Source organism: Dermochelys coriacea, chromosome 1, assembly GCF_009764565.3.
Source record: "Dermochelys coriacea isolate rDerCor1 chromosome 1, rDerCor1.pri.v4, whole genome shotgun sequence".
Classification (NCBI taxonomy): Eukaryota; Metazoa; Chordata; order Testudines; family Dermochelyidae; genus Dermochelys; species Dermochelys coriacea.
The window spans coordinates 160545082-160558909 of record NC_050068.2 but is presented as its reverse complement, the minus strand read 5'-3'; the positions used below and the strand labels follow the sequence as shown (position 1 = coordinate 160558909).

Genomic DNA, 13828 nt, shown 5'->3' with positions numbered 1-13828 from the left:
AGGCAAAGGAAATATTTCCATGTTTTAAAAAAACCCCAAATGATTAAAGTCATTTTTGTAGCAATTATTTTACATTTACAAAAGATATTGTATGATTAGTTAGGAAGTGCTAGCTGACATCAGGGTCTGACTGCATTTTATAGAAAATGTAAGTTAAAGCAACATTAAGGCTGCCTATGAAGCACTCAGGTCACGCCAAACTGAAGGTTAACTTTTTTCACAGGGCCCCATTTTCATTTAGTGAGCAGATAGAGTCTGCAGTGGACCAGGCAGGGATTCAACATTTATTTATAACTTGCTTCTTAGAAGCAAAAAGGAATAGTGTACACAATATAAAATGCTAGCTGTCAACAAAAAAATACATTTAATTTAAAAATACAAATATTTAATAAGTTTTTCTCACAGTTAAATGAGTACACATCTCTGGCTCACTTGCTGCTGTACACAAATCCAACCTGCATATTGAGGACCAAATATTTTATTCAAATTCATTTTTTCATATATTCATGTAAATTCAGAGTAGAGTTAATTGATTTCAGCTGATTTACTCCTAATTTACATCATTGTAAATGCAAACAATTTGGGCTAGAATACAGGAACCTGCAGGAAATCTATGGAAATAATAGTAAGTGATCATCAGGGATCCTAGTTTGCCTGTGATAAAAAAACAAAACTGTCCAATAAAAAACCCCCAAAATCTGTTTTTCAATGAGTAAAATGAAACGCTGAACTTTTTCCCTCGCCACAATATAGAGTGGAACCCCATTTATCTGATTTAGTTGGGGCCAGGGCCCGATCAGATCATCTAAAATTTCGATAACCCAGAGAATGGGCAAAGAGCTTCAGCTGTGAGCCCCACTGCCTGGGGCTGACAACCGACAGCACCAATTTGGTTAATATGGAGAGCCGGATAATGGAGGCTCACATAAATGGGATTCTACTGTATACATGTTATTTTTTCACAAAATGTAAAAACTAAAGATTCTCTATAAAAATGCAAATTTTGAGTTTTTCTTGTTGCAAAAGGATTTCTAAAATCCCTGTTGATCATAATATTTAAATTACTTTTCTGAGGCAAATATACAAAGTATTCACATGCAACCTTAAAACATGACATTTCTTGATTTGAGTGCTTCACTTTGCAATCTTATGTTTTCCTTAGGAAATATGCTAAGAAAAAGGAAATAAATCAAATACGACTTTCATTATATGCCTAGATACAAAACTAGGCCAGACTGCACAAAAATGCCTAACGTGAGAGCTGGTCTACAGAGTTTTTGCACCAATTTACATAAATCAGTTTAAAAACAAAAACTTAAACTGGTGCAACTCCCCAGTGTGAACACTTTCATACTGATGTAAAGTGTTTTGCTTACAACTATAAATTTAGCTAAATTGAGGCAGAAATTGTGTGTAGACAAGCCATGATATGGGGTTTGCAAGAACTTTTGAACATCTCATTGAATGAAGCAGGGCTTCTCTGGAAATCATAGAAACCTTATTAAATACCCATGACAACATAGGGGGCATCATATTACTTATTTCTATTCAAAATTTTATGTGACTGCATTAACCACCCTTTTACTTTATATTTCCAGGAGTTATTTTTAAAAAGTATTATTAAAAATGTACAATGCCTGCACATTTAAAAAAAAATAGTGATAATCTGAGCTAATCGGAACACTTACTTTAAAGTACACCTCCAATATAAGGCCTATGGGTAATGTGAAAAGCATCTAACTGAGAGTTTTTAAGTCCGTGAGGTGCTTTTGAAAATATTACCCTATATCAGTGTTTCTCAATGACCTGTCCGCAGGCTGGTGCTGATCCTTGAGATCTCCCTGGCAGAGTTTAGGAAGGCAGCAAGCTGTCCCTGGTATCAAAAAGGGTGAGAAACACTGCCCTATAGTAGAAATTTTGCATGGCTTTCTTCCCAAAACAACTGGAGCTGTTTTTAAAAAAATATATATAAAAATATTTTAAAAATTACGTGGTCCTGTTTTTAAAGAATAGGGGAAGCATTTTCCCACCTCCAGTCTCCTCATTCTCAAAAACTGCAGAAATGCCCTTGTTCAAATTTATAAAAACATGACCACTCAGGTAGAAACCAGCCTGAAAGATGAAAAATTCACCAGGTTGTAATAAACGAAAATGGTCTTTCAGAAAGGAAAAACACTCAGGTAACCTTAATAGTGGCCATGTGCTATATACTCTAGCTATAGTTATGAGGACATTCAAGAATAGAATCTAGTACATACATATTTATTGATTCTTGAATGCACAGCTTATCAAAGGCAATATCTAAGTCACCCATAACACTCCATATTCTACTAGTGAACTGTCCCCAGTGAAACCATTTGTAAAATTTACTGAATGAAATGAAACGATTCATACTTAACGACGTTCCTCAAATGAAGAATATTTCATCTGTGCTAAATATTACAATGTGGACAAAGTACAAGTTAAAAATGATATAATAGTATATTTGCATTAATAGTTTCATATTAATATACTTCCAGAATAGTCAGACACTCAGCATTCATCAAGAGATCTAGTGCCATGAGGAAGGGAAATAATTTTCCTCTGAAAAATTACACTGATCACTACCCAATTTTAACAGCATACACCTTTATACTTCTATCATGTTGCACTTCACAATATTCCTACACAAGCTTCCTTCAGAATGTCAAGGAACTCATTTTGTGTAGTCCAAATCTTCCTAATAACCACCAATCCTACATTTTAATTTAGTCAGTATCAGATTTAGATACATTAAGTTTTTAAACGTACCTTTTTTAGTGACTTCCCTTTTCCTCCTTTTTGTGTTTATGGCATCACTATAGTTACTATTATTGGTATCAGTTTCAGATGCTAAATTAGAAGAGCAATTGAAACTAGCATCCGGTCCAGATTTTGAGCTCCCTGCAGTCCCAGAAGTTTCCATACTCTCTGACACAGAACTTCTTCCATTCTCCTTCACTTCTGTTTCAGACTCTGCTGTGTCCTCTAAGTCACTCAAGACTTTTGCTTTTTTGAATGGAGTTACAGGCTTTTGACTTGTCACCTTCTTGATTTTTCTACCATTCCACCTGCGTGACTCAGAATCTTCCTCATCCTCAGATGAGTTGCACACTGCATGCTGTTTGTGTGTTGAAGTTGACTGTTTGGACACTTCCTGACTGATCCCATCCTCTGACTTATGGCTTTTGGAGTCGTCCTCTGAAAATTCTACTGTGGGATTTTTAATTTTAGGAGATGCAGCACAGACTCTCCTGTGTGGTGATTTTTTGCTATTGCTTTGCCTATTTTTTTGTGCCTTTCTTGTATCAGTTTCAGAATCTGAACTTCCATCTTCAGATTCACTAATATATTTTCTTCTAGCAGCAGATGAACCAGGCTGAAAAAGTTTTTTCTTCCTTGCATACGGTTCTTTTAATTCTTTTTCACTTTCAGACTTTAAACCTGTCTCATCATCAGAGCCTTCCAATAACAGTTTCCTGGCTGCAGCAGAAGCATTGCGGTGGGGCAGTTTTCTGTTCTTGCTTCCAATGCCAACACTTTCGGAACTGGAGAGCTCTTCCTCCACATCACTCATCAGCTTTAATTTATTAGCAGCCACAGTAGCACTTCTGCGTGGTATTTTTCTATGTCTACCAGTTTTGTTACTCAATGATTCACAAGCCACTGCTGAAGTATTTTCAGAGTCACTTCTATATAGCCTTTTCCTGGCAGTTTTTCTGATATTTCCATTCCCCTGAGAAACTGATCCTGTAAAATAAATAATTGCTGTCAATTTTAAATATAAGGACACCCATTTATGTTAAATTTTATTTCCTGTAAAGTCAAACAAGTTCAACTCAGGCACAAACTGAAGTACAAATGTAGTAGTAGCTGCAACTTACATGGAACATTTTATTTAACTAGAAAATAAAGGTAACAATGTCTCATTCTTCACAAATCTAAAAGAGGAGCATTCACCGTGAATTGAAGCTTGCTTTATTTGTATTTAAACCATTATTATACCATCAGTATCAGTTGTATTCAATTTCTTTTTTATAAATTAAAAACCAAGGGAGTTGCAAAACATTCATCCTCACTGTTTGACTATCTCTTTGCCTTACTAGTAACTTCCTTCAGTGCTAATGTTAATTATTTCACCAGAGCAGACAGTAAGATGAGAAAAGTCTAACTCTTATAGCAACAGTATTGGTACAAGTGCCATGCCACTACGCTAGCCTCAGTCACGTACTCAAAATGTCCCATACAGTTTTAACTTTTCGAAGTGTTATTAACATGAACTTAATTGCACCACATATTAACTACTGAATGTGCATTTTCTTATGTTATTGGCCATTCACAGAAAACGCTGATTGAATCTTACCCATTTGCTTTCTTTGAGCTGCTCTATTTCTGGTTACCCTAAAGCAGCTGTTCTTTGCTCTGGATATGCCATTGTGTAATACTGGTGATGCAAGAGCCATAGAGCTTTCTTTACTTTCCTCTGAGCTACTTGAAGAGGAGGAAGATCCTGATGAGGAGGCAGAGGAAGAAGCCGAAGAGCCTTCTATTTCACTTTCTGGTAAAAAAAAATATTAGAATTCTAAGTAGAAACACAGCAAGTTAGTTACCTTGAAAATTAATTAGTAGCTGTAACTTGCTGTTTTACACTTTACAGAATGTTTCTTACACATCACTTCCATATAATTAGTTTCACAGTGTATTGTTTAAAGACGACAATGACAGTAGGGCATACATTATAGGTGGCACTGGTAGTGTCACCTATAGTGAGTGATAGCTGGCTGACATTTTCCACTGTAGGACAGTTTTCAGTTGCCCCTAACTTTGCCAAACTTTAAGTATGTGGGCTGAATTTTTTCATGCTAAATTATGTGGCGGCTTTTTTTTTTTTTAAAAAGGTTCAGCTACAAATGTTCAGCCATTTTCAAGGAAGGCTTTGTAATGTTAATAAAATTGTGGTGGCTTCTTCTTTAAGAGTTTAGCACCTTCATGCTTTGGAATAAAAATGTGATATGTGATGGGGTGGCCTTCATATGTTTGTTGCTTAGGCAACATTAATTCCGGCACTTCCTTTCATCTGAGTGCATAACTTTGAAATCTTAATATTCTTTTGGCATAGTGTTTTGTGTGCAATACACACACACAGTTAAATATAAGTCATATTTGTGTGTTAAATGTACTGACATGGCAAGTTCAAAGTGTTCATCACAAGCACTGTTTGCTAAGACTGTTGTCAGACTTCAAGGTTCCATTTTCACATTTAGCAGAAGATTTTTAAAGCAGCAAACAAGTATAGCTGACAGGACCATTTTTCTCCCTCTCACCCCTCAACAAGCCATTTAGTTCTGTGATGACTCCTCACGTGAAACTGAGTACAGGCACACAGACTATCACCAACAGGATTGAAAGATGTACAAGTCTGCTTCTTTGATTATAAATGTATTTTTACTTACAAGTTTCCCCTACTGCTGGCTTTTCACTAGTAAAAGCTGAAATTAAAGAAACTTACTGGGTTCTATACAAACTTTAAAACAGAAGAATTCTATACTTAACATGCAAACGGCATGAAAACAAGATGTTATTACAAAATATTCATAGTTCTCAGAGACAGGGTTTTCCTACAGAAGGCATTTTAAAAGCTTTGTATTTTTAAGAGAGTTAGTTAGCTAGAATTTATGGGAATTATGGTAACTTTGCCTATAAAGGCAAAAAATATTAGCAAATATTTTATACTTAAAAGTTTAATATATAAGCAAACAGCTTTTAAAACAGATTTTGTTTCTTACCTGATGACAACGCAGAATGATTTGTTATGGGTGTAGTTCTAGCTTTTCCATTTCTTTCACATGAAGATATGCAAGCAGAATCAGAAGATTCACCAAAACTGTGGGGATAGGTGCTAGCATTTATTTTATGGCTCGTAACACATGCTGCTCTGCTAGAGGTAGGTTGGGTAGAAGAATCTTCCTGCTCAGATTCAATTTTTGCCTGACATTTTAAGGGTTTCTGCTTCACATTTCTAAACATACAAAGGAAATAGAAATAACTAATACAATGTAAGAGCAGAATATTTCAATAAGAAATAATGAAATATTTGGAAACTTGGATAAAAGGCAATTCCTACTGCTAGAAAACAGACCGAAATCAGTATTATTTCCGACTTGGTAAAAAGTGATTAAATTTGTGAACTAAAATATTAAATTTTATTATGTCTGCAGTTGTAACTCTCGTTAAAGTGTGTATGATAGCACCCATTGTTTCATGTTCTCTACGTATATACATCTCCCCACTGTATTTTCCACTGAATGCATCCGATGAAGTGAGCTGTAGCTCATGAAAGCTTATGCTCAAATAAATTTGTTAGTCTCTAAGGTGCCACAAGTACTCCTTTTCTTTTTGAGGATACAGACTAACACGGCTGCTACTCTGAAACCATTTACAACTCAGTAGCTGATGCTAAGTGCTCATGGTAAAAGTAATTTACACCTACAGTGAAAATATCTAATTAAATCAGGAAATGGATTAGATATCAACTATGCATATATACATAAATCTGAGGCTGATCGTGTTTTTTCCCCTATTTTCCAAGTTGCAGCCGCCGCCGCCTTTGGATTTCCGATGTACCCTAGAATCCTCACTTATCAGTTGCAATAGGCATTTAAAAGGGCCATGTGTACCAATTATATCCTATGATAAACAGTCTCAAAGACACCAGCTAAGAGGTACAACCTGGGAGAAAGATCCTGCTCTCTGAAATAAAATGTGAGTACACAGAAATATGAATACACGAAGTTTATAGTTTTCCATCGTAACTCAGATCTAGCCTGAATGCTGCACGCAAGCCTGGGGTTCAATTTGATTACTGGAGAACAATGCTCTTCTGGAGAGGAATGGAAGAGAGAAAGGGCACTTGTTAGATACCAGAAATATTTCTTCTAATAAATGAAATTAAAACATTAAAAAAGCCTAAATGGAAAATTTGTTACCTGATAAAGCCCTGAATTAACATATGTACTAGTCCTTTAAATCTTGAGTTCTTCAGTGTTTAGAATAAGGCATCCTTGTACACTTAGGCCACATATGCACTAAGGGCTCTTCGCTGGTATGGCTATATCAGTATAGTATACTGGCAAAGAGCTCCTACACTGGACGCAGCTTATACCACCAAAACTGTGCTTTTACTAGAATATTATTCCACCACACCTAAGCAAAAAACAAAGTACATGGATAGAAGTGCAATTTTGCCAGTATAGTTGCATGTACTACTAGGGGCTTCCGAAAGCACAACTATGTTGGTCAAGAACCACACCTCTTCAACTCCCTGGCCAACACAGCTGTGCTGTCAGAAATCTTTAGTGTGGACTTGGCCTTAGCCAGAGAGGATTTTGCATCTCTTGCACCTGTTCTACTTGTCTTAGAGACTGACACATGAAACTACATCTCTTGGTTTATGGGATGTTTGTACACTTCTTCCATAGCTACTTCATGCTACTCCATAGCAGACTTTTAGCTGGGAGCATACCAAGTGTTCCCCTCTGTGACCTCCTCTCCCTGTCCTCTTTCATGGGCAAAGACAGGAGGCAAGAATTAGATTGAGAATCCACCACATATAGGAAAGTCATCCAGAGATTTCTGGGGAGCCTGGAAGGAGGCCATTTTGTTTGCTCACATTAGAAAATACCTACCACTTTAGCATACTAAGTGGTAACTTGGTTCCTTTGGTTTATAGACTCACTAAAAAGATTCTAATTATTAAGCCACAAATTCATACAGACAGATTCTTTTTGAGGGATAAGAAGTGCATGCTGTGGTCAAGATGCATCTTGTAATTTGCAGAGACCTATCTGAAGCACTCCTTGAATTCTGCTGAAGAGGAAATGAGGTCTCAATAATCCTCTGAAACCTTAATCCTTGGCTCAATGAAGGGCTGTGTGCTGGGAACAGGTCACACACAATTCCTTTTCAGATATGAATAAGACTGATGTTTCAGATAGAGCACTGCCTGCTCTTTTATGTGTGTTTCTTTATTTCAGCCATACTTGCCTGCTGTTTGGTGGAGGGAAGGGAGCAAATTGAGAATGTGAGAACTCCCATAAAAGATCCTAATAAGCTCAGTGCACCTGCCACTGCCCCACATATGCTCTACAGTTAAGAGTTGAAAACCTAAGTTGGCTCACTACTTGCCAGAAACAGTAGGGAAATAAAGAGCTGTATTTGGCCAAGGTAGGCGGACCTTTCTTCTGCTGCCAGCAGCAGAATGGCTGGGTGGCAACAGAAAGGGATATATCCAAGTAAACACGTTGCTAGGCAATGAGAGCCACTGCCTCTGGATAGTAAGCACAGAAGGGAAAACCACATTTCAAAGGACTGGTGGAGAAGCAGCTGAAAATGATTTATAGGTGATAAATCTAGACTAATTACATTTGCATCAATTACTACCACCACCAGGTTTGACCCTCAGAGATTTCTTGCCACACCGCCATGCACACACAAAGTGTGGAATAAAACATGGAGTTAACCATGTTGCATTAGGGACATTGAGGCTTATTTTCTTGGAAATTTTGGATAAACCTCACCATGAGCTACCAACACCACATTATAATACATGTGGAATACAACTTCCTACTATATATGCTTGGTTATAACAACTTATCCTTATTATGGCTAGGAACTTTTACTAACTTGTAATAGGTTATCATTTAAGCCTTCCATTTTTCATATAATTTCAGTCAGTTAAAATTTGGTTGTCTGGCTAAAGCTGAGATTAAAAATGGTTCTACCTCTTATGCTCATAACTGTTTTGTAATCAATTTTGCACTACACAAAGGACTTTCTTTGCAAGTCTTCACTGCTGCAAAAAAAATTGTACTAAATATTTCACTATAATTAACCATTTAACTAATAAAATTAATCCTAGGAGATCATGCTGTCATCTTACAAAACTGAATGCAACATGCATAATTTTTACAATAGTGAAAATGCCCCAAATGCATTCATCATCTTTCTAATCTATTTACCTGAGTGTTTTGTTAGGGTGCTGTACCATGCTATGACTTTGCAACATCCTATTACATCTCTGGCTTCTTCGTAGTCTTTCATTGTGTTTTTGGCCAGTTTTAAAGTCTGAAACGATTCTTCTCATTTTTTCCTCAAATAGTGCTGATAATCTCAAGGTCATACTATAAATCTAAATAAAGAGATGTTAACTTTAAATTACAAAGCATCTTACGGTAAACTGAATGTTTTACAAAAACAAGAATTTACTGAAGAGACCATCTGGAGAAAGTGACAAAATGACCCAGCATAAATTAGGGCTACAAGAGACATATGACTGACACCTACTTTTTCTGACTACTTTTGTTGCACTCTATTCTTTGTCCAAATCCACCAGGCTGGTAGCTCGCTCTGTTGCATTACTAAATAGGTATTGATAAAGGATCCAACACTAAATGAAGCCTAGCCCAACCTGACTACTACTATGAAAGCATAGTGTACAAAAAGTTACCTTTGATCTTTTACTTGGAGTGTAAGATTTTGCATTGCTAAATATTAGTCTTATATCTTTGCACAATTCCATCGGGTTGTCATAATTTCCAGCTTCCAGTGTCTCCTTCACTGTACCAAAGTCCATTGGAGTGTCTATAATATGTCTGTAGTCCTAGATAGAAGATACGGAGCAAAAAAATTTCAGTAGCTCAAAAGGGCATATAGAAAATATAGCAGAAGAATTTTGGTGTGTTATTTTATTTCTATTAGCACAATAAGGACAGCTGAAAAGTCTCAAGTCTTGAGCTACCACCTCAGCAATTTAAACACCCCAGCAAAAGAGACTCAAGCTTTTAAGTTCAGATGGCTTAGGTTCAGCCTCTGTTGCTGCTGTCCCACCTGGGGGTATATACTACAGCAGCTTTCATTTTTAAAAGTTTCCATCTTTTATGGTAGCAGAGAAAACTGTGAAAATATAAAAAAAGAGCAGCTACTGCAGTGATGCTTGAGTCCACAGGGCTTTATAGTTTGAGTGGGTAAACTGTCCCCATTCTTCTCAATGCAAGTTATTATTGGGCACCTGAGTTAACATTAAATGTCAACATTGACTATTTCACCAATTATCAAAGCAGAGGGAAGATCATTGCATAGATGTTTCATACTATCTACTCCAAGTGACTATGTAAATTGGTAGATTGAATTTATGGGGCAGGCTTAAGAGATACCACCACTTACTTCTCCCCCCCTCAATTAAGAAGGGGCTGCGCAGTGCCCACCAAGGAGTCCAACAGAGCCCATGGGTGTATTTGAACCTCAAAAAGGGAGAGCCAAACTCAAGGACTGGAATCCAGACAACAATCTATTTGAGCATCATCTCATCTTGTCATCTTAACTGGGCAGAGCTCGGAAGAGTAACACTAACTTTCTTCCGAACCTTTGAGTATTACTGAACATTTGTTACTTTAGCATGCAAAGACCCCAACCAGGATTGGGGCCCAATTGTAGAGTACTGAACAAACACAGACAGTCCCTGCTACAGATATCTTATAATCTAAAAAACATTAGAACAAAAAACGTTAGGAAGACATAATATACAAGTAAATAAACAAGATGACTAGTGGCACACTTTGCTTCTTAAATGTTATGTGATGTGTTTTTAATAGGGTCAGAGGAAGTATTAGGAAGAAATGAAGGTTATTTACCTGTAACCTGAGTTCTTTGAGATGACTCCACATTTCCCACTTATGGGTACTCCGCCACCTTTTGGCTGAACCCTCTTCTAGCAGTAACAGATATAGGACTCTCATATCCCACCATTGAGGGAGAGACTATAAAGGGCGTGAAGCACCCTCTCAACTTCAGGTCCTTCCATTGCAAAGCTAGAGACATAATTACAAGGCCTCTGACAGAAAGGAGGAGAAGGGTGGGAAGTGTGCATATGCAGAGACATCTTGAACTCCGGTAACTGGTAAGTAATCTTCATTTCTTCTGAGAGTGGCTCTGCATATTCCTACTTATGGGAAAGATTGACAAGCAGTGCTGAGACTAACCTGGAGGTGGGAACAGGGAATAAAAACAGAAGCACCACTTTGCCAATCCCAGAGCATGTTGCTTGGTGAAAGAACACTGAAGTTCAGGTTGCAGCTTTCAAATCTGAGTCTGAGACATCTGCCTCAGACAAGAAAAGAAAGCAGCCACACAGCTCTAGTGGAATGTGGTTGAATCAAAGTAGCTACCGGAATTTTTGCTAGTGTTTAACACTCAGCAATACATTGCTTAATCCACCAGGAAATAGTCCGAGAAGAAACCGTATACCCCATGTTGTTCCTGGTATATGAAACAATCCAGACATTTTACAAAAGCTCTTAGTTCTGTCCAAAAAATAGGCAAGTGCCCTTATGGCAGCCAACGTATGGAGGACAGATCCTCTTTCACTAGAACATAGCTTAGATGAAAAAATGGTAAATTAACAGACTGATTAATGTGAAAGTCAAACACCCAATGATAAAATGAACATTTAGCCAATGGGGTGAAATGAGATTTCACCAACATGGTCAAAACCAAACTAAGGTCTAAGGAAAGGACAGGGTCTCTAACAGGAGGCACATTAGATACACCTTTATAAACTTTTTAACTGAAGCAAGAACAAACCGTGATCTACCATCAACGAAAGCATGATACATAGAGTTGGCTGCCAAATGGATCTTTAATGAGGAGTTAAAATCAAGAGTTGTCTAGTCTAAGTATGTTAAGTAGTCCAACCAATATTGAGAATCAGACCTCTGCATCCATGCCTGAAATCTAGACCACTTTAGGTAGTAACAGTTTCTAATGGACCATTATCTAGAGTTAACTAGTATGAACAGATGAACACGACTGCTCAAGAGCAGACAAAGTATGATCATACACGCCAAGTGAAGGGACTGCTGGTCCAGGTGAAAAATCCTGTCCCCCTCCTGGGACATGAGGTCTGGAGACAGAGGGAGGTATATGAAGACTCCACTGGACAGTTGAAGGAGATCAGTAAACCACTGCTGATGTGGCCAAGATAGGATAAGGCTAGATAATACTCATTGCCTAAACTCCTCTATCACCTTCTGTATCAAGGGAAAAAGAAATGCATCAGACCCCTCTCCTCAGCGCAGCAGGAAAGCATCTGACACACACTGTTCCTACCCACTCTAGAACAGAACAATGACATGTTCTTTGGAACCTAGTTGCAAATAGGCCCACATTTGGGTTGACCCCATCTGGAAAATATGGTCAACCACCTAATCTTTAGGGACCTCATGTGCATCTGAGAGCAGTCTCTTTTGAGACTATCCACAACTACATTGCTTTCCCCAGCCAAATATAGTGCCACAAGATACATTTCATAGTAGATACATGAATCTCACTGATTTATCACCTCTGCAAACAAGGAGGCGGAATGATCATCCACTGCTTGTTAATATAACACTTTTCAGACACGTTGTCTGTTACTAGCTGCACCCTTCCTGGCAGCTGACCGAGGAATGCTCTTAGAGTGAGATGAACTGTTCTTAGTTCCAGTATGTTGATGTACAACGTTCTTTCCTAAGAAGACAGATGTCCTTGAACTGTTTAAATGATTCAAGCATACCCCCCAACCATTGGGTGAGGCATCTGAAATCACTGTCCGAGATCAACCTGAAGAACTGAACTGCACACTTCAGAGCATGTTTGTCCTGCTTGCTCCCCAGTCCAGAGAGACTATGATGTTCTGAAGTATAGTGATCAACAGCTAATGGCTATCTCAACTTCGACTAAGCCTGGGACCTGCCTCACAGGTCTCATTTTTAAACTGGCAAAGTCACACAGGTAGTGGCTGCCATAAAACCCATGAGACTCAGGAAGAACCTCACCCTCTATGTGGGGCAACTTCAAATTCTTGACACTACCTCATTTTGAGAAACCTATCATCAGGTAGAAAAACTCTCGTTTCCACCGAGTCCAATATGGCACCTATGAAAAGGATCCTTTGTGTAGAACAGAGGATTGACTTTCGGATGCTGAGAAGAAAAGACTGGTCATGGTAACTATGTGACAAGTCCTCACCACAGCAGCTTTTGATAGCCAATCGTTCATATAAGGGCAAACAAATATACCCTGCTTCCTCAGATACAATGCTACCACAGAGACACTTTGTAAATACCCTGGGTGCTGCAGAAAGGCCAAATAGAAGCACCTTGTACTGGAAATGGCACCCAGCTACCACAGATCAAAGGTACTTTTGATGTTTTTGAAACTGAAATATGAAAATTAGTGTCCTTCAGATTGAGAGTTGGGAACCAATCCAGGACTGACGGCAAGGGATTACTAAAGAAAGGGTCAGCATATGGAAATGAAACTTCCAGATGTATTTGTTAAATTCCATCAAATTTAATATTGATCAGAACCCCCTCATTTTTCTTTAGTACGCCAAAATATCAGGAGTAAAAATCATGACCCTTCAGGTAAGCAGGAATCTCCTTGAATGCTTCTAACAAAGCAACTTCTCCACTTCTGTGCGAACTGCCTCATGAGAGGGGTCCCTGAGGCGGGACAGATGGGGGAGTTTGAGGAAGGCTGTATTTTTTAATTGAATGCCATAGCCTTTTCCCATGATCTCTAAAATCCACTGGTTTGATGTTGCCTGCCTCCATTTGTGGATGAAATGGGGTAGAGCCTGACTCCAAAGGAGGGGGTAGAAAAAAGGTAGCTGGCTGGTCCTAGAGTCTCAGGCATCACATCAAAACTGAGGCTCTGTGTTCTGGAATGAGGGGGCTGACGAGGAAGTGGGCAATTTGGGTTTGGAACCTTGTTT

The 13828-nt window shown here is 38.2% G+C and overlaps 1 protein-coding gene across 3 annotated transcripts in view; it reads right to left on the bottom strand.

Moving 5' to 3' along the window:
* Nucleotides 1-13828, bottom strand: part of BRWD1 (bromodomain and WD repeat domain containing 1) — a 110310-nt gene that overhangs the window by 15519 nt on the left and 80963 nt on the right. For 2 of the 3 annotated variants that reach the window (XM_043507232.1, XM_038387132.2), the window contains exons 36-40: nucleotides 9524-9676; nucleotides 9036-9205; nucleotides 5805-6037; nucleotides 4382-4576; nucleotides 2791-3768 (exon numbers count right to left, since the gene is read on the bottom strand). In XM_043507232.1, the coding sequence (XP_043363167.1) occupies nucleotides 2791-3768; nucleotides 4382-4576; nucleotides 5805-6037; nucleotides 9036-9205; nucleotides 9524-9676 (1729 nt within the window). The remainder of the gene's footprint in view (nucleotides 1-2790; nucleotides 3769-4381; nucleotides 4577-5804; nucleotides 6038-9035; nucleotides 9206-9523; nucleotides 9677-13828) is intronic. The other variant, XM_043507230.1, reaches the window with a different exon arrangement.